Source organism: Erythrolamprus reginae, chromosome 3 (genome assembly GCF_031021105.1).
Source record: "Erythrolamprus reginae isolate rEryReg1 chromosome 3, rEryReg1.hap1, whole genome shotgun sequence".
Taxonomy (NCBI): Eukaryota; Metazoa; Chordata; class Lepidosauria; order Squamata; family Dipsadidae; genus Erythrolamprus; species Erythrolamprus reginae.
In genome coordinates this window covers 89,490,425-89,512,363 of record NC_091952.1, presented here as the reverse complement: position 1 = coordinate 89,512,363, position 21,939 = coordinate 89,490,425, and the positions used below count along the sequence as shown (strand labels likewise).

The window sequence follows — 21,939 nt, the reverse complement described above, 5'->3', positions numbered from 1 at the left end:
CAAGTAAATGATAAAACTTTATACTCACCAAAAACAAATGATAACTGGGCTGCCCGATTTTGAATGTGTCATTTGTATGAAGTAACTATGACAGTTAAAATTATATTAGCATTTTTATATGTGTTATTTAAAGTGTGAGGGCACAACTTATGGTAATTTATGTTTTCTGAGAAGAAGTAATTGTCCAACATTAAAATGAATATGCCACAGAGATTTTCTCTATACCTAAATGGAACAACTAATCTCCAATCTTGAATCAATAGAGAGCTATACAGATAGTCCTCAATTTATGACCACTATTGAGCCTAACATTTCTGTTTTTAACTGAATCTAGCGTCCGCATTGACCTCGCTTCTTCAGAAGGTCACAAAAAGTGATCACATGACTTTGCATCATAAATATGATCCAGTTGCCAAGCATCTGAATTTTGATCACATGATCATGGAGATGCTGCAAAGATTGCTACTGTGAAAAACAGTCATAAGTAATTTTTTCAGTGCCTTTGTAACCTTGAACAATCACTAAATAAACTGTTGTAAATCAAGGACAAGCAGTACATCCCATGTTCTGAAGGAACTGGCAGACGAGATCTCAGGACCACTGAAATACACTGCTCAAAAAAATAAAGGGAACACTTAAAAAACAGAATATAACTTCAAGTAAATCAAACTTCTGTGAAACCAAACTGTCCACTTAGAAAGCAAGACCGATTGACAGTCAATTTCACGTGGTGGTGTGCAAATGGAATAGTTGTGGAAATGAAATATTCAGTGAGAATATTTCATCCATTCAGATATAGGATGTGTTATTAGAGTATTCCCTTTAATTTTTTTTAAGCAGTGTATATCTTTCAAAGATCTTGGAGCACCGGGGAACTGCCAGAGGACTGGAAAAGAACTGAAGTAATTACTATCTTCAAAAAAGGAAAAACAAAAACCCAACAACAGATCCAGGAAACTACAGAACTATCAGCCTGACCTCAATACCAGGGAAGATTTTGGAAAAGATAATCAAGCAACGAATCAACACCTAAAAGCAAACAAAGTAATAACCAAAAGCCAACTTGGGTTTGTCAAAAACAGATAATTGATTAAGCACTTTTGCTATCATTAGTTATTTCAGTACTTATTGCATTCTTTGACAAAGTGACAAAATTAGTGGACCAGAATAATGCTGTCATTATGCTAACATTTTTTGTTGCAAACACTTTCCTTCTGTGGAATATCTTCTTAGATGTAATATCTGCAAACTTGCCCCTAGTATTCAGAAAGCTTTTGTGTTCTGTCTGGGTCCCCCCAGATGCCAACACCAACCAAAAAGAGTAGCAGACACACTGGTAAAAAGCAAAGGCAGTTTATATAATTCAAAGCAAACACAGGTAACAAAAACTGTTCTTACAGACAGGAACACTATGAAGCTTCACAGAGGTTTCACGAAGGCCAGGCAATAAAACAGGATTCTTGCTGGCAAAAACAACGCTGGAGATAATAAAACCCACGCCTCCCCCAAGTCTTCCAGACTTCTAGGCCACAAGCCAAGATCAGAGACGCCGAGAATCGAAGCAAGGTCACAGGACTCCCAATTGATAACTCTCCACAAGACTGTAAGGGCGGGCCTGCCTTTTCAACCCTGCTGAGGAGAACCACACCCAAACCCACCTGTTGCCAATTCAGGGATGGAAATACCTTTCTAATTGGCCCCATCTTTGAGCTGCTCGTTGCTGCCTCATGTCTATTATAGCCTGTGCGTCTTCATCCAATGAATCCAGGCTACTAGCTGGGGAGAGCCCCCCCCCCGGGGGGTCTCAGGCTGCTCTCCCTCCTCCTCTTCCTGACGTTCCTCTCCCCCGTCTGCCTGGTCCTCCCCCTCCTGTTCACTGTCCTCCTCCTCTGGGCATGGATCCGGCAGAGCTCCAGCCGGTCCCTGAGGAGCCTCAGGCTGAATCACAACATTTTGAAAATGTGCTTTTTGATACATATTTGGGGACTCAAGAGTAGTACTTATATGGCAAAACAAGAGGCCATATACAGTTTATGAGACAGACAATAATACTTATTAGGTTAACAAATATCCCCTCCCTTCCCTGTATCCTGCAATTCCCCACATCCCGCAATATACAGTTGATAAAGCCATATACAATTGATGAAGACAGAGACAATTGATAAGGACAGACATACTGTTTTTAAAATTAAAACAGTTAACAATCACAAGCCCAAAATATAGAATATTGCCCCCCCCCCGCCATGGCCAGGGAGCAACTTCACCCCTATAAATAAAAAAATAAGGAAGACAATGATGGTGCAAAAGATCTCTTTGTTATAAATAGTCCTATTTAAAGGAAAATGTCCTTCCTGAATTGGTTGGTGATGTAATGAGTCTAGAATGGACCATATGGCTCTCATTGTTATTTCCATAGTAAGATGTAAAACCGCTGGCATAATTATATTGGAAAAGCCCAACTTCCTAACTATTGATACCCCATGGGTGAACATGGATGTGTAGTCTCTCCTGATTTGTTCAATGTCTCCATGGAGTAGCTGAAGAGAGAGAAGCTAGGCCAGATTGTAGCATAAATTCTTCTTTATTAAAAAGAAACAAACCAGGCCCTTAGATTGTTAAGTGAGAATCATCCCTCCTGTGAGGTCTAATGTTCTAACAACTCTGAACTGAAATAAATCGTGGCTGAAGTATAATTTTTATGGTTGCGGGTTGTTCTGTGATTATTAATACTGTATTTATTATTAACTTAGAATTTGTTAATAGTGTAGAATCTAAACCGAAGCATCATAAAAGCATTCATAATAAATATTTTAATATCAATTCAGCTAAGGAAAATTTAAGCCTGCCTTACTTAAGGAATGGAGAGAAAAAATGAAAGCAATGTCATGTGGAAACAACAACAACAACATGTTTGTTTCATAATTTGGGTACAAGTGAGAAATAAATCTACATTAATAAAAATATGCAAACTTTGAGTGAGGAACTTCCTAATTAAAATATTGTCTCTGCCACAAATCTGTTAACAGTAGATCGTAATCCTGTATGTGCTTTCTCAGAAGGAAATTCCACTGAGTGCAGTAATATTGATTTCCAGGTAGATACAATTACTTAAGATAGGAGCCTAAGTAATTAAGACATATTTGGGTAGGCATGCTAAACCTTCCAATTGGTTCAAATACTGTCTCCTTTACCTGAGTTGTGTGGCTAGCAGAATATCTATCCAGGGCTTGTTTATAATTAAGCACACTTGAAATTAGAACATCTTTAGTTATATCCAGAGTTCCATATTGAAAATATACATATGGAACCCTTCTGATTAATTTTAGCTAGATGTAGTACAAATGAATTATGAACTAAAGCATTCAGAATCAACTAATATAAGTTTTAGCAATAGCAATAGCACTTAGCACTTAGACTTACAGTACGTACCGCCCCATTGTGCTTTATAGCCAGGGGTGGGTTACTGCCCAGATGAGGGGGGGGGAACACAGTGGGGTAGCGAAAATGGAACTCCGCCCCAGAACACCCAATTTGCACTGAAAGATGTTGAAAGAAAATGCAGGGCATCCTGCATAAGCCACACCCACAGTGTGGTAGTAAAAAAATTGGTAACCCTTCACTGTTTATAGCCCTCTCTGAATATATACAAATGTCGGTATATTGCAGTTGGGTTCTAAATAATTTTGCTGCCGGTTTGTGTGTGTGCTTGCACATGCAGAAGCATCCCAGGCAAGTGGGTGGAGCCTCCTGTTGCTGGCGCTACCAGTTCTAAGAACTGTTCCAAACTGGGAGCAACCCATCTGATATTGATATTGCCCCCAACAATCTGGGTCCTCATTTTACTGATCTCGGAAAGATGAAAAGCTGAGTCAATCTTGAGCCAAGTCAGGATTGAACTCCAGGCTGTGTGCAGAGTTAGCCTTCAATACTGCATTTTACCTACTGTGTCACCAGGTCTCCTATCATTTTATCATGAAATGGGACAGTTAATTAGATAAAAATATATATAATTTAATATGTGAATTAATAAGTTCCATAATATTTTTTATGGTAACCTTAATTTAACAATCTCCTGCAATGCTCAAATTTACACCATCCTGAATATTTTTTCCTAAATGTTAACCTAATCTTAAACACTGTAGACCGTTACTTTCAGGAAGGGTAAATGCTAAACTTTGGCACAAATTACTCCCTTTTTAAAAAGAGGATGATTGAAACTCTGCGTTATGAGAAGATAGAAAGTCCTTCTAGTTTTTTGAAAAATCAATTTTTTATTATACATTTTTTGTCGTTCCCCCGCTCCAAACATACATATTTTATGAACAGTGTTGTCAGGATCATTCTTACTTATTTTTTATATACACAATCCATTTTACATCATATCTCTGTTTTAAATTCCTTTGGTCACTGGGGAAGGTGATATGGGGTGGAAAAAAGGGGCTACGAGCACCTGCGTGATCTCTTTTAGGGCACCTCTTGGAAGATGATGGGCTGCCTCTCATCAGAAGCTCAGGGCCTACCCGGCCTGGGTGTTGGGGGGGAGGTGCCCTTGGGGCTCCCTTGCCGCAGGCCTACAGATGACAAGCTATGGGTGAGCCTTCCCACATGCCTTGGGTGTGGCGGAGATCAAGGGAAGGTCAAGTTCAAGGGCAACCTTCTTTGCTCAGCAAGGAGCTTTGCCCATAGTTGTCCAAGAAAGTTAAAATGTAAGTTTCGCCCCGTTTGGTTTACCTCTGCAGGTCCAGGTTTAAATTAATAAAGTGACCCATAAATTCCAGCTCTGTGGTCCATGTGCTTATTTCCATGTCCAGTGCAATAGAATTCTTTACTGGCCAAGTGTGATTGGACAAACAAGTAATTTGTGTGCATAAGTTCTCAGTGTACATAAAAAGCTGTAAGTGACAAATCATGAATTAATAATAAATGAAGGTATGTTGGCTAGCAAAGCCTATCTTGACATATTCATAAAAATCCCCATTCTAGTAAAAACAGCAACAGTATATGCTTGCAGAAATTTTCATAAGCACTTCAAAGAATATCCAGGGCAGATATGCTATTTACTCAATAGAATCACATTATTTATAGATGCACCAGCCATTGAACTACCTTTGACTGGCTTTAGGATTGCTGTGTAAAGTTTTCCAAGTGAAAAGCAGGTGCGGTAAACAGAACTAATCATCTGTAAAGAACAGAAAAGATAGCAGAAAGAGTCAATGGAGAGAAAAAGGTTTTTGCTGCAGGTTTGCATACAATTAATTCCACTTTCTGAATTAAGCATTTTCAATAGAGTCTTTTTATGCATCTTTGTGTGTGTGTGTGATAAGTGTATGCTTGATTTTAAATCTATAAATCATATTAAAAATGAATGAAAACAATAGTCAATTTTATCAAATTAAGACTTTTTTTCAATTTTTCTAAGGCTTATTTAGTATATCTGTTATAATAGTGCTATCAGATATTGGATGCAATAATCCTTATGACCACTAGAGGTCAGAGAATAGTGTGATTAGGTGCTTATTTGCTGACATCTAGATTAATGCAGTATAGAGCTGGCTGTTGTAGATCATCCGTTTTTCTTGGTGGAAATTTGAAATTTATTGTTAACATTTCTATCCTTTATGGATTACTAAAACCTTCTTGGATGAGCATTTAAGACACTTTATCTCATTGATCACATGACCACCCAAATACCAGTATAGTTCTGAATTATTCCGCCATAACATCAAACAGGTTTATCCCATATGAAAAATAGAATCTAGTTTCTACAAGCACAATTCTCTGCAGATATGATCACAGAAGAGGAGCAAAATACTAACATTGTTGATTTGTAATTTTGTAATATACAACTTTGGTTTCTCATTATTATTTGTGCTTGGCTTATTTCCCATACCTGTAAATAAACCTTTTAATTTCTTATTGCATAGTAAAGGTAGTATGTTATCAAAATGCAGGAATGGGTATAATGACACTATGTAACATGGAGCAGCATGCATACTGCTTTATTTTAAGTGTGACAAGGTGAAGAGAATGACTTGCTGAAGTGTTATTATTGATATTAAAGTTGCCTGGGTCTTTTCAATGTGATCTCTGAAAGAAAGTATCATTCTCCAAGATACTCTGAATTTATGTACTGAGTGAACTATACCCCACAGCAGACGGTGGTAAATTCATGCTTAGCATCATAATTTATAAGATGAAAAGCACTGACTTGTGCCTTTGTATTGTTTGTACACAGATGGTGCTCTGTGAAGCATTCAAAAACCAAGCAAACCACATCTGTCAAAATACTCTCCATCAATTCCAGCATCTTATATGAGTAAGATTAGAAAAGTTGTCAGTTTAGATCAATGAATCTCATACTGTGCTAGATTGGCTGGTCATTTGTATAAGACTCAGTGAGCCCGACTAGCTCAGGAACTGCATATATTTTTCTTTGAGGAGTTCAGGTAGACCTTCTTGGCAGTTCAAGAAAAGGAATTATTAAATCTGCCATAAGGCTGTACCAGAGGGACATACATACTCCTGAATCCTCTCCACTTTCAAACATACATTGAAACTGAGAGGCATAGGAAGAGGATAGAAAAGTACTGTAAATTGCAGCTTTGCAATAATGTGTTAAGGTCTGAGGGCTGGTATGCAGGAGTGAATGAAGAAGCACCAGAGGCTGTGAAAACAGCTTAATGAATTAGAAAGAAGAAATAACAAACACAGCAGAGCTTGAAGCAGGTGTTACTAAAGTTCAGTGATAGTGAAACAGGGAAAAGTAGCTGCATAATTATGCTGACTTTTGTGTAAAAGTCTTCCTTTAGCTAGCATACTCAAGATGAATTACAACTACAATAGAAGAATTATTAGCCAGCTTGCAAATGTTAAAATTGTAATCCTAACATAGCTGTGGCATGCCAGATTAGAGAGGTTGCCTTAAAGTTCTAAGAGTGAGTTTCCTAAAAAGGCTTCTTGGTGTTGGAAGAAATTTCCCTGGTTCGTTCCCAGCTGAGAAGCAATCATAGAAGCAGTTGCCAGAAAAGGGAACCTTTAATTCAGGAAGGCAAGAAAAGTAGTGACACAGCTCCAGCGTTCCTGGTTTGCAAGCAAACTTGGAACTGTGACTGAGCCTTTTATGTTTAATTCCCCTTTGAATTTCCCTCCTGCAGCTTGATGGGTTTTGATATGTTTCTGATTGCCCTGGGTTTTGTTATCCTGGGTTAATCTTGGTCCTAGGTCCTTTCCCCCCCCCCTAGCCTAGGAGTTAATCCTGTCAGGGAGGTGGGAAAAAGGGAATTTCTGTTGAGTTATTTTTAGCCTGATTCCCTTTATCTTAATGGCTCTACTTAAGTATTTCTATTGTCAGGGCTACTAGTGTTTTTCTTTGGGCTGGTGCTATGGTTTTCTTAAAAGGGGAAGGGCTAGCTTAAGTCTCTTTGCACTGTTTTCTCAGGCTTGTGTTGCTATGAGGTCCTGGTCCTGGTCCCCCTGGAGTACACTTTCCACCAATTGGAAAATTCAGAACAGTTAAATAGAGAGCCATGTAATCAAACTGTAACTGCTTGTCTATATTTTGTATTGCCTAAAATGAGGCTGAATGTTGACAACCATCTTTCTTGACAACATTCCATTATTTGGCAAGGAAAATGAAATACTTACAACAATAAACTTGTCAGGCTATTATTCTGATGAAGAGTGACAGACAGTGCATTGTTTTGGCAGAAGGTCACATTTTCTTTAAGGAACTGACAATTTACTTCTTTTCAGCTAATGTCTTCAGGTTGCTCTTTCCACGAGTCCAATGTATTTTAGAGAGAGTACAGAAGATACGTAATGCAAAATGCATGTCTTTACATGTTGGCACCATGCTGTGCATCTACAGACAATGTTGAAAACTTGAAAGAGAAATGCAGCTCCATCAATTCACTTTTCCCCCTACAGCTCTGGCACTACAGAGACATAACAGTGATTTTACCAGCACGCATATTTTAAGACCGAAATCGTAATCTTAAACAATATGCTTTCACATACATAATAATGAAATGTTTATACACTGTGCTAATTTTTTTTTTTAAAAAAATCAAATTATTGTCCCTTCTCTATCTGCGTAATTTCACAAGAGAACATTTAGCTGCTAAATTGTTATGACCCTTTTAGGAAACAAGATTATTTAAGTAAATGTTTCTGTGACCACTCATGAACCTTTGGGCTGAAGCTAGATAAGTAAGATGATTATAAAGACAGTAAAAATTGATTTCCTAGCCACTGCGATATTGATCAAGGGAAGTGCATCGTCCTCAAATCTGTATCAAGTTAAAAACTAAGTTGGAAAGTGTAATTCCCTTGGCCATTCTTAAAACAGCTCTGTCGAATGGATTATATTGTTATCCATATTTTGAAATTGGGAAGTGGGGGAGATTGAAATGCTAGTCTGGCAACGGCTAGTCGATATAATTGTGTACTCTATAATAACCAATGGTACAGTTGCCATTTAATTAGACCCAGGAAGTGACCATTGGAACAACATACCCTGTACATTTCAGATGGCTCTAACTCCTTTGGCCTTCTTTAAGTCTTTAAAAACTTGATCTTCTCTCTTCCCCGAGTACTGGGTTAGGGCATTGAATGGTTCCATCTAGAAAAAGAATTTAATTTTTTGAATATGTTATAACTTAGGTCGTTGTTTATATTTTTTTTTTTAAATGTTATGGTTCTTTTAAGTTGATTATTTAGTTGGTTTTGCTTTTAATCCCTTGTTAGCCTTCAATTGCATTTCTAAGTTGGTCAGCTACATAAATTTTTAAAATAAATATGAATCAGACATAAATGAAATTTGGACTAAAGCCTGTAAAATTCAATGGGAGCTATGAGTAAATTTATAAAGTATGTTACATCCCTGTGAAAACTGACAAGATTATTGCAAGTTTTAGTCATACTGATATTCATATTTGATATTTCAACATACAGTTGAAATGTATTTCTAATTATAGATCTTAGCCCATTAGGCAAATGCTATTCAGTTGAACTGCCAAATACTCCAGTTCTTGAATATTGAGTTCATATTATGGTGGTATTATTTTAATGAGGCATTATTTTAGTTCCTGTGTATTATTATTATTATTATTATTATTATTATTATTATTATTATTATTATTATTATGTCAATACAATACGAGATCACTATGCAAACGAGATCACTATGCTGGATTTTGTATTTCATCACCTAGGACTGCGTGATGTAGCGGCGAATTATGTTTGCCGATCCCAGTAAAGCGGCCTTTTGCAATTGACAGATGGAGATTTTGTCAATTCCGATGGTTTTCAAATGTCCGCTGAGATCCTTTGGCACTGCGCCCAGTGTGCCAAGTACCACTGGGACCACTTTCACTGGCTTATGCCAGAGTCATTGCAGCTCGATTTTTAGATCTTCATATTTCACTAATTTCTCTAGCTGCTTCTCCTCAATTCTGCTGTCCTCTGGGATTGCGATGTCGATGATCCATACTTTCTTTTTCTCCACAATCAGGAAGTATGTTATGCTTCAGAATTTGGTCAGTCTGAAGTTGGAAGTCCCACAGTAGTTTTGCTTGCTCAGTTTCGACCACTTTTTCGGGCTTACGATCCCACCAGTTCTTTGCCACTGGTAAATGGTAGTTCTGGCACAAGTTCCAGTGGATCATCTGTGCTACAGCATCATGTCTATGCTTGTAGTCAGTCTGTGCAATCTTTTTGCAGCAGCTGAGTATGTGATCGATTGTTTCATCTGTTTCTTTACAGAGTCTGCACTTTGGATCGTCTGTTGATTTTTCAATTCTGGCTTTGACAGCATTTGTTCTAATGGCCTGTTCTTGTGCCGCCAGTATTAGTCCTTCTATCTTCTTTTTGAGTGTTCCACTTGTAAGCCATGACCAGGTCTTTTCTTTATCCACTTTGCCTTTAATCTTCTCGAAGAACTGGCCATGCAATGCTTTGTTCTGCCAACTGTTCATACGACATTGAGTTACAGTTTTTCTATACTGGTCCTTGGTTTGCTTCACCTTGAGAAGCTTCCTATTGTTGACCTCCATGAACGCTGACTCTTTGCTCTCCTTCATGTAGTCAGCTAATGCATGCTTCTCTTCTTCCACTGTCTGCTTCACTTGCAAAAGTCCTCTGCCGCCTATTTTCCTTGGTAAATACAGCCTGTCAACGTCACCGTGAGGGTGTAGTGCATGATGGATCGTCATTAATTTTCTGGTTTTCCTGTCCAAGTTGTCCAGCTCTGCTTGAGTCCAGTTCACTATGCCAGCTGTGTATCTAATGACAGGTATGGCCCAAGTATTTATAGCCTCGATAGTGTTGCCACCATTCAGTTTGCTCTTCAAAATTTTTCTGGTCCTCTGGATGTACTCTTTGGTGATCACAGTTTTCACATGGCCATGCTTGATATTATCCAGTTGCTAGATGCCCAAGTATCTGTAGGCTTCTGGCTGGTGGCACTTGATGGTTTGACCATTTGGCATTTCAGTGCCCTCACTTTCAGTGATTTTCCCCTTTTTCAGTGCCACTGTGGCACATTTATCCAGGCCAAACTCCATGCTGATGTCATTGCTGAAGATTCGCACAGTGTTGGTTAGTGACTGTATCTCAGTTTCTGATTTTCCGTACAACTTCAGGTGTGAAATTTTTGGTGAATTCCTAGCAGTTTGGTAGCCTAGGTTTGTTTTCTGTAGGATGAGTGACAGCGGGATTATAGCGATGATGAATAGCAATGGGGACAAAGAGTCCCCCTGGAAGATGTCCCTTCTGATGTTGATCAGTCCATAGCTTTCATTCCCAACGAAAAGCTCAGTCTTCCAATATTTCATCGCCTTTTTTATGAATATTATTAATTATTATTATTATTATTATTATTATTATTATTAATTATTATTATTATTATTATTATTATTATTATTATTATATTTGTATTCACAAAAAACCAGTAATACACAGCAAACAAGATTTATATGATGGATTTTGTATCACAATATCACAATTCGAACATTTCACAAGCATCTAGGGCTGTATGATGTATTTTCGTATGATGCGTGCAGACCCAAGTACGGTGGCCTTTTGCAACTGGCAGATCGTGATTTTGTCAATGTTTATTATTTTCAAATGCTGAGGTCTTTTGGCACAGCACCCAGTGTGCCGATCACCAGTGGGACCACCTGTACTGGTTTATTTCAGAGTTGTAGATTGATTTTAAATTCCTGATATCAACTACATTTTTCTTGTTGTTTTTCGTCAGTTCGACTATCACTTGGTATAACAACATCAATGATTCATACTTTTTTCTTTTCCACAATCGTGAGGTCCAGTGTATTGTGTTATAAAACCTTGTCAGTTTGAATTCAAAAGTTTCAAAGTATTTTGGCTTGTTTGTTTTCAACTACAAACATGCCAAAATACTTTGGGACTTTCGAATTCAAACTGACAGAGGATTTTGGCCTGTTTGTTGTTGTTGTTGTTGTTGTTGTTGTAGTAGTAGTAGTAGTAGTAGTAGTAGTACTTATTATTTTATTCAAAAAAAACCAGTAATACACAGCAAATGAGATTTACAGTACAGTGATCCCCCGATTATCGCGAGGGTTCCGTTCCAAGACCCCTCGCGATAATCGATTTCTCGCGATGTAGCGGTGCGGAAGTAAAAACACCATCTGCGTATGCGTGCCCCTTTTTCCATGGCCGCGCATGCGCAGATGGTGTTTTTACTTCCGCACCTGGGAAGACCCAGCAGCTGAGGAGCCGCCTGCCTGCCCGCTTGTCCGCCGCTTTTCCGCCGCTCTGGGAGTTGAAGACCCAGGGAAGGTTCCTTCGGCCGCCCACCAGCTGATCTTCTCGGCAGCGCAGTAGCAGCGAGGAGCCGAAGATGGGGTTTCCCCATTGCCCACGCAAAGGGGAAACCCCATCTTCGGCTCCTCGCTGCTACTGCGCTGCCGAGAAGATCAGCTGGTGGGCGGCCGAAGGAACCTTCCCTGGGTGCCACCCGCCGCTCGAGAGCAAGAGGGGGAGAGATAGAGAAAGAGAGAGAAGGAAAGAAAGAGATGAGAGAGGGAGGAAGAGAGTGTGAGAGAGGAAGAAGCAAGATAGAGAAAGAGAGAGAGAAAGAAAGATGAGAAAGGAAGGGAGTGACGTCATCGGGTGGAAAAATCGCGATATAGCATTTCGCAAAGATCGAGATCGCGAAACTCGGGGGATCACTGTATATGCTAGATTTCATATCACAATATCACAAGTCGAATACTTCCCAAGCATCTAGGACTGTGTGATGTATTTTTGTATGGTGGGTGCAGATCCAGGTGTGGTAGGCCTTCTGCAACTGACAGATTGTGATTTTGTCAATGTTTATTGTTTTCAAATGGTGGCTGAGGTTTTTTGGCACAGCACCCAGTGTGCCGATTACCCATTATTATTATTGTTATTATTTATTATTATTAATAATAAAATGCCCTTCAGTTGGAAGTAAAATGGGGCCACTTTTAAACAAGATTCTTGTATAGATAGTCAGGTGACTCACAAGTTATGCAGCGGTTCATAAATTAATAAACTAAAAATAAGTCAAACAAGGGCTTTTGCTATTGAATGCTGAGTTGAAAATAAACCTCTCTAAAGAAGAATGACAGGTCACAGTTATTGACTGAAATGTTCAGTGAATAATCTCCTTGAGGCAATCTGGAGAACAATTGCGCCAAGCCCCCTCATTTTCCATAAAGAGCATCTGTAAGTGAAGAGGCTCCACTGTCAGGAGCTCATCTTTCTTTTACCAACAGGAAGGCCTTTTTCCAATGTTACCACAAGGATAAAAAAGGCTTTCTTTTGTGGATTATGTTTGGCTTCTATTCTCTCAGTATTTTGGATATCTACTCAGGCTTGTGATTGTTAGATGACTTTAGTAATTATTTTACTGTTAATTGTTTATTCTACTTTTTATTTACAATTTGTTAAATTTTTCCTGGAATGGCAAAAGATGAGAAGTAAACATAGTACTTGAATATGTACTTCAGTAGCTCAAAATTTTAGATCCTTTCTGAATTTGTAAAATAATATAATAATAATAATAATAATAATAATAATAATAATAATAATAATAATAATATCAATATCAACAACAACAACAACAACAACAACAACAACAACAACATATTTGGGAACTTGGGGGCAGTTAATACACACTTTTTCAAACATCAGTACCTAACCGGGAATTAAAAATCCCTTGGAATAAGGTAATTTCATGAAGCTCAGATGTCTTTTATAATGCATGTGGCAATAATTTGCACCAGAAACCTAAGATTGCATTGCTGTAGCTTTCCAATAGCAATAGCATTTTGATTTATATACCGTTTCACAGTTCTTTACAGCCCTCTCTAAGCAGTTTACAGTCACCATGTTGCCCCAGCAATCTGGGTTCTTATTTTACGGACTTCGGTAGGATGAAAGGCTGAGTCAACCTTGAGCCGATGAGATTCAAACTGCCAAACTACTAGCCATCAGCAGTCACCAGAAGTAGTTTTCAATACCACATTCTAAACACTGTGCTGTTACCACAGCTCTTATCCTGTCTTACCAAAGTACTGCCATCCATTTCTTGATGCAAACTTCTTGTCTCACAATCAGAATGAAACTTTTGGGTTTCACTGATTAGATTTGTTATTATGGAAATGGTAGTTTATATTATTATGGAAAAATAAAAAGTTGGTTCAATGTTAATGCTTTATTCTACGGTAACAGAGAGTTGAAACTCAACCCTTTTTTCCGCTCCTCACTTGTCTTTTCTCTTTTTTCCGCCTACAGTGTCTTACTATTGCCTTTTGTATTTTTATATTTTATTCTATAATACAAAAACTATTTAAATTCAATTTTAAAAAGGACAGCAATCAAGCTTGGAATTTTGGTTATAAGCCATTGCAGTTGTTAAGTGTATCACCACATGATTGGACCCAGGTTTATGACATTTTTAGCGGCAGTCGTTAAGCAAATTCAGTGGAACATTAAGTTAATGCCATGGTTGTTAAGCAACTCCATTATACCTAATAGGTGGGTTTTTCTGCCAGAAACTGGAAGTAAATGCTGGAAACTGGCAAAAAACATTCTAAATCATAGTCATGTGACTCTGGCATGATGCAAACGTACATAAATGTTAGCTAGTGACCAAACACCCAAAATGTGATCATGTGACTGGAGGAAGGGAGTGCAACTATTGTAACTTCCAGATCAGGAAGGTTCTAAGTACCTTTTGGGAGATCCATCGTAATTTGTACAGTTGCTAAGTGACTGGACATAAGTCAAGCACCCATCTCTGCTGTCAGGCATGGGAGAATTGAGACATCTGCCCCAGGCCTATATAGTTTATGTATGGTATGTTGTGTGTATGTTTTTTAAATTATGGATTTTTAGTTTTTTAAATATTACATTTGTATTTTACATTGTTTTTACTATTGTTGTGAGCTGCCCTGGGTCTGCAGAGAGGGGCGGCATACAAATTTAATAAATAAATAAGACCATTTCTTATTATGAATTGTATACTTGTTTCCCTGAATGGTTGTGTCAGCTAATTGTAGCCAAGTAGCCAGTCCCCTTGTTATGAAACATAGTGAATACATTTTGATACACATATACTGTAATTATTTTTATATGGATTTATTTATTTATTTGTTTGTTTATTTGTTTATTTATTTATTTATATTTATTTGTTTGTTTGTTTGTTTATTTGATTTCTATGCCACCCGTCTCAAGGCGACTCAGGAGGGCATTATGCTAATATTAGTGATGTATAAATTATGGTCAAATAAGTCATATATAGAATGACAGAATTGTAGTACCACTACCTGGGAGTAAACCCTATTATCTATATTTGGACATTGAATAAGCTTGCATAGAATTACATTAAAATGATATCATAAGTTTGAAAGAGATTATATACAACTGAGGTTTTCCACGTTGCTTATTAAAATAAAATTAAGACAACTATATCACTGTATTTTTGTCAGTAGCAGCTTGATGCAGTTTTTCATTTTGTGTTCTCAATAATATAAGGATAATGTTTTGTCAAGTAATTTTCTAGTTGTTTGCTTTAGAAAATATATACAACAATTGGCAAGAAAAATGTATAAAATGACATACATATTACTTATATTGTTTTCAATGTGCAAAAGATTAATCCCATTTTAACTCATTGAAATAAAATTATCAAACTATTTTTTAATAGCGTGAGTCCTATATCTGATGTTCTGTGGTATAACCGTTTCACTAGAGGTAGAAAAAAGCTTGTAACTTCTGTGGATGATAAAAGCCCTGTCTCTGAAATTGTTAAGCAAGAACTGCCTACAAGATACAAGAGAGGTACACCTGCAATCCAAGTAAGTATACTATCTATGCTTTGATTTAGAAACTATAGTAATCTGCAATTTGCACATTGTACCAAAAATATTCAAGGAAAAGCATTAAAAACATAGCAAATCAATGCATAGTAATGATTAGAGTTCTCTGGTAGTATAGCGTTCTGCTCTAATAAAACTAATTACCTAGAGTATGGCAGCATGGAAATAAATATAATCTATTCAGTCTATTCACTTTTTTATGTAAAATATCTGTGGGTAGACAATAGAAGGAAAATTATATAGTGAAATATCTCTGTGGATGTTCCAGAAAAATTGTGTTGGTCTTACCTGACACAGTGATACCTCGTCTTACAAATGCCTCGTCATACAAACTTTTCGAGATACAAACCTGGGGTTTAAGATTTTTTTGCCTCTTCTTACAAACTATTATCACCTTACAAACCCACCGCTGCCACTGTGATGCACCGCCTCCGGACTTCCATTGCCAGCAAAGCACCCATTTTTGCGCTGCTGGGATTCCCCTGAGCTCCCCTCCATGGAAAACACAACCTCCAGACTTCTGTGTTTTTGTGATGTTGCAGGGGAATACCAGCAGTGCAAAAACATGCGCTTCGCTGCCATACGAAAGGTGACAGAAATGACCAAGTTGTCACATGGCAAAGTTCTTTAAGAAATGCTTGAGTCACCCATGCTGCCAATATGATGCATTCCTTGTGAAGGGTGCGGTGATATGTGCTGACACTGGACGTGACTGAAATTCATACGTCTATCTATGGTCAAGTGTATCCAGGGGCCTATTGTGTATGCCATCACCTTACAGCCCAACAATGATAGTTAAAATGAGAGAAAAGGTGATTCTAACTTGCAGAATGCAGCATTCCTGTTGATATAGATATGTACCGCTCACCGCACATTGACCATGTGCCTTTTGGAAGGATGAAGCAGGTGGGGACAAACATTTGGAAGAATAATGTCCTGTATCCTATGGAACCATGAATTCACTTTCGGCAGAAAAGCTGGGTCCAATTGAAGGACCACTTTGTATGTATGAAACACATACAAATTGGCCCTGACCAATAGGGCAGCCTGCTCAAGCAGCTTCCTGGCTAACATAGTAGCCACCAAAAACACCACTTTACAAGTAAAGCGACATAAACTGCCTACATGAAGCAGTTCTTATGGATACCTGTGTCCCCTCATCGTTTACAATGGGTTTGATCTCGAGTGACAGCTTTATCATACATCTTATCCAGTGCTTTATCACGATGTTGCTCATCACTGCTGAGCGCCTTGGAGACCCTAGATAATGATGGCTCCTTTCAAGTAGTCTTGGAGGGGTGATCAGAATCACCTGACTTGCGATGGCCTTTGCAATCTTTGTTAGGGTCAGAGTTGGCTAATGTGGAGGCCTTGGATGCCATGATTAATGGTGAGCACAGAAGGGCCACTTCCTGTGCTGAGGAATTAAGCCATGTCATATGTTGGATGGGCCAGGACCAATGAGCTGTCCCTGTTAAGGAACCCTGCTAGCCCAAGTAAGGAAGCTCAGTAATTATTGATGCCTTGCCTTGGTAGTGCGTACATGGTCTATAATTTCTTTCATGCCCTGGTGGAGCTTGGTCCACATGACACTGACACTATGCTCTGGTAGAGTGTGGCATTGTATTTTACCTGGCCGTGCTCTTGTGGGGCATGGCACAGCCTTTATCCCTGTGCTATGCTCTGGTGGAGCATTGCAAGCTGCTAAGGGCAGAAGATTAGCAGATAATCTGTGGCTTTGGCTTGTATGAGAAAGGGCTGATTACACTGCCCACTCCCTCTTGGCAATTGTACCTTGTTTAAAAGGGGAAAGAATTAGCACTTCCCAGGCAGCTTAGGAGCATTGGATGGGCTTTCTGCACACAGTATGCGATGAAGGGAGTAATATTCACTTCTGGGTCTTTGGGAAAGTATGTGAAGTGTTGTGATGTAGGACAAAATTGGATAGGAACAGCAATCTTCAGTTTAAAATGATGTCTTTAAAAAGACCACCAGAATTCGCAAAATGGCCACCGCAATTTACGATTTTGTGAGTGGCATGAAAATCACAGCTCTGACCACCTAGGCGACTGTCAGAACAGGCCAAAAACCTCAGCCGATCAGGTACAGACTGAACTAATTTACAGTCCATTCAGGCAATTATAATGCCACAAGGGGCAAACGGCTCCCATAGACAGGCAATGATGTCAAACTGCCAGAAGAGGCTGTAGCTAAGATGTTGGGCCAGGATGCTGGTGAAGTCCAGTATGTGAGTTTTTGTGCTGTCAGTTAATCATTTATTGCCTTGATTATTGCATTGCAATTATTTTTAATTGCATTATATTGTTTTTTCTGTATAATAATTTCTTGTTATTGGTTGATGACGTAGAAATATATTCTTTTCATTAATAACTTCTGGAGTAGATTTTGGTATTGATGAAGATACAATAAAGCTTGATTTCAGCAAGGTATTTAATAAAATACCCTAGATATTCTGATTAAGAAAATAGATTGATATGGATTCTATAATATGGTAATTAAGAGAATACTGCACATCGTTAATTCAGGATATTCAAAGGATAATCAATTATGTTTTGTTATTAAACTGGTGCAAGCCTTTAAGTGAAGTGCCAGAGAGTTCATTCTTGATCCATATACTTTTCAATATTTTATTAATGAATTGGATACATTTTTGAATGACAAAAACTAGGTGAAGTGAATTTGAATTTTATTAAATTTATAAGCCGCCCAACTCCCGACAGACTCTGGGCGGCGAACAACAGTAAACCAATATACAACAATTTAAAACCCCAAGATATATTTTTAAAACCATTAATCACTTCTAGGCCAGAGCAGAGTGCCATAGCTCAACGGCCCAAGCCTGCAAGCAGAGCTATGTTTTTAAGGCTTTCCGGAATAGTTAATGCTATAGAAAACTGGAACAAAATGCAAAATTACCTTGCTAGGTTAAAGAAATAGAGTAAGTTATCTGAAAATTTACTAAGCAGGAATAAAAAATAAAGTAGTTAGGTAATTTGAATGCACATGTATAGAATAACAAAGCACTGGTTTGTATTAGAATAGTAGCTAATTACAAAGTACAGTGTTCCCTCGGTTTTTGCGGGGGATGCGTTCCAAGACCGCCCGCGAAAGTAGAAATTCCGCGAAGTAGAGATGCGGAAGTAAATACACCATTTTTGGCTATGAACACTATCATAAGCCTTCCCTTAACACTTTAAACCCCTAAACTGCAATTTCTCATTCCCTTAGCAACCATTTAGATTATTACTCACCATTTTTATTTATTAAAGTTTATTAAAAAAAATATTTATTAAAGGTGGATGAAAGTTTGGTGATGACGTATGACGTCATCGGGCAGGAAAAAACGTGGTATAGGGAAAAACCCCGCAAAGTATTTTTTAATTAATATTTTTGAAAAACCGTGGTATAGCCGTTTCGCGAAGTTCGAACCCGCGAAAATCGAGGGACCACTGTAAATATGTCAGTAGTGTGCTATGGTTACAAAAATTGGGAAGGGAGTTCCATCAATAGAAGTATGGAGCATAGACCACAGTGTAGTAATAACTGTATTTTATTCTGCTCTGATCAGAATTTACCTTTAATTTTATGTGTTATCCTGGTCACCTGATATTAGACAAAATGGATCAGGCTCAGAAAAGCATGATCAAGAAAATAAAAACTAAGCCATATGTAGGCAAGCTTGAAAGAATTGGGAATGTTTAGAGGTTGAATAATTGCACCTAGTTTAAATCTGCTGATTTCTGGATTGCATTTGTTTTTTAATTAGCCAGTATAGTATCCTAGGGGTGGGGGAAAGATTGAGAAAATAAATTGAGAAAATGTTACTTTGAACTAACAGATGTAAACATATAATGTGGAATTCTGAAAATCATAGTTAAGCACACTAGCATTATTTTATGTCTTAATTGATATTCTTTATTGAAATGAAATAATCCTGGCAGTCTGTTTGGATAAACTATTGGAATGAATTTCAGCACTGATGTGTCTAAATTACATTCAAATGTAAGAGCAAATATTATTAAATCAAACTAGCTGCAATCTGTGTCAGAGTGAATGGCTTGAAATAAAAAAGGCTTGTTCATTACTAGGAATTGCAATGATATATTTTAAATTGACATGCAATTACTTCAGTTGTGGTGAGCAACATCTGCTACTGTTTCCTATGATGATGGCCTGTGGCTCTGCCGTGTAAGCGTCATCAAAGCCTGGATATATATTTCTGTAATATGTCTCTATAAAACTCTTTTAGAAATGATATGTTCCTTTTCCTACAGCAGCTTGATACACTTGGCTACCAAACACAGCTTCTCTTGTTATCTTCTGAATAACTTTATCTATCTATCTATCTATCTATCTATCTATCTATCTATCTATCTATCTATCTATCTATCCATCTATCCATCTATCCATCTATCCACCCATCCACCCATCCACCCATCCACCCATCCACCCACCCACCCACCCACCCACCCACCTACCTACCTACTTATTTATTAGATTTGTATGTTGCCCCTCTCTGAGGACTCGGAGCGGCTCACAACAAGAAACAGTACAAATCCAATTCTGAAAACAAATTAAAACCCTTAATATATAAACAATCATACATCTCATACAGACCATACATAAAGCAGAAATGGCCCAGGGGAATCAATTTCCCCATGCCTGACAACAGAGGTGGGTTTTGAGAAGTTTGCGAAAGGCAGAGGGTGGGGGCAGTCCTAATCTCCGGGGGGGGAGTTGATTCCAGAGGGTTGGGGTCGCCACAGAGAAGGCTCTTCCCCTGGGTCCCGCCAAACGACATTGTTTCATCGACGGGACCCGGAGAAGGCCCACTCTGTGGGACTTAACCGGTTGCTGGGATTCATGTGGCAGAAGGCGGTCCCGGAGATATTCTGGTCCGTGCCATGAAGGGCTTTATAGATCATAACCAACACTTTGAATTGTGACCGGAAACTTATCGGCAACCAATGCAGACTGCAGAGTGTTGGTGTGACATGGGCATACCCGGGGAAGCCCATGATTGCTCTCGCAGCTGCATTCTGCACAATCTGAAGTTTCCGAACACTCTTCAGAGGTAGCCCATGTAGAGAGCATTTCAGTAGTCGAACCTCAAGGTGATGAGGGCATGAGTGACTGGTAAATTTTCAGATAACTTACTCTATTTTTTTTTCATTGAGTTATTGAAAAGAAATAAAAAATGTGCTAAGGGAATACCACATTTACCTGGCAAGGGAGATAATGTGTAAACCCATTATATCCAAAGTCTTTCCCATTTCAATGGGCATGTAATTAAGGTTGACTCATTCCATTGGTTTCTGTAACAGGAAATTCCTTTTAAGAATAAATAGCTAGAATGGAAGGAACGGCAACAAAGTCTATATCTCTTTCACTTCATTCATTCTGCCATCAAGAATGAAGTTGGGCTTTGTTGACTTCAGAAACTCTTATCTTTGTTTTTTCCCCTCCAATATGGCAGCTAAGAATTACCTTTTCAGTTGGTTATAAACATTTATGTTAATGAAGCTGGTTAAACAATGCTCTCCCTCCATGTTTCCCACTGATAAATGACTATAAAGGCTGAAATCTGCATTTAACTATAGCTTCTACTTGTAGATATGTGTAAACAGAGCTTTTCAACTCAAGCAACTCTGAAGTTATTTTAAAATGCCCTAGGAGTAGCATGTGCTTCTGCTCAGACTAAGAGCTTTTCTTGTTTATTTGCACAGATAAAGCTAAGGTGCCCTTGTCATGTACTCGCAGCAAAGAAATGCATCTTGGTGTAACAGATGATGAGTGAAAGGGTTGTTTAGTCTAAAAGCTGGAATTTATTCAAGGAGCATAGAGGTGTGAGGTTGGAACAAACATTCATCCATCCATGCAAACCATGATGCTTCCTAGAGAAACAAACAATTTATTCCCCCACCCCCCAAAAAAGGGCTAAAAATGAAAAAAAAAAAAGTGGCATAATTTTACTGCGCTATTACATGTGAAGTAATAAAATTAATAAAAAATATGTGACAATACAAATGTTGCTGTTTGAAGAATTCTGGCATTTTTTCTCTCACAAATCTTTAATGAATGAAATGTTGATTTTTAACAGATTATAGACATGAATAATCTTAAAGAATTTCGTTTAACTTTAAGAATATTACGATATCCTGTTATCAGAGTGGAAGAAAAGAAAAAGTTTCAACAGAAGGAACCAAAGTCACCAAAGAAGGGTTAGTTACTTAATTCCTATAACAAGTGCCATTTCTATATTATGTACAGACTTTGAATATTCTTTTACTTTGATATCTGATAGTGATATTTACCTTATCCATTTAAGGTTGTTGTGTTTAAGCTTTAATGTTACATTCATATAAATATTTTCATGGAAGCACATGATAACAAGACTAGATATAACAACATAATCAGCATTTTTATATGCAATGTACCTTGGTGGCACAGTGGCTAAAATGCAATGTTGCAGGCAATCTCTGCCCACAGCTTAGAATTTGATCCTGAAAAGCCTCAAGTTTAATTCGCTCTT

At 38.1% G+C, this 21,939-nt stretch overlaps 1 protein-coding gene across 5 annotated transcripts in view; it reads left to right on the top strand.

Annotated features, from left to right (window-relative positions):
• The window catches only part of LRRIQ3 (leucine rich repeats and IQ motif containing 3), a 63,619-nt gene that overhangs the window by 21,266 nt on the left and 20,414 nt on the right, over positions 1-21,939 (top strand). For all 5 annotated transcript variants that reach the window (XM_070746162.1, XM_070746164.1, XM_070746163.1 and 2 more), the window contains 2 exons: positions 15,215-15,365; positions 21,508-21,628. In XM_070746162.1, coding sequence (XP_070602263.1) covers positions 15,215-15,365; positions 21,508-21,628 — 272 coding nt within the window. The remainder of the gene's footprint in view (positions 1-15,214; positions 15,366-21,507; positions 21,629-21,939) is intronic.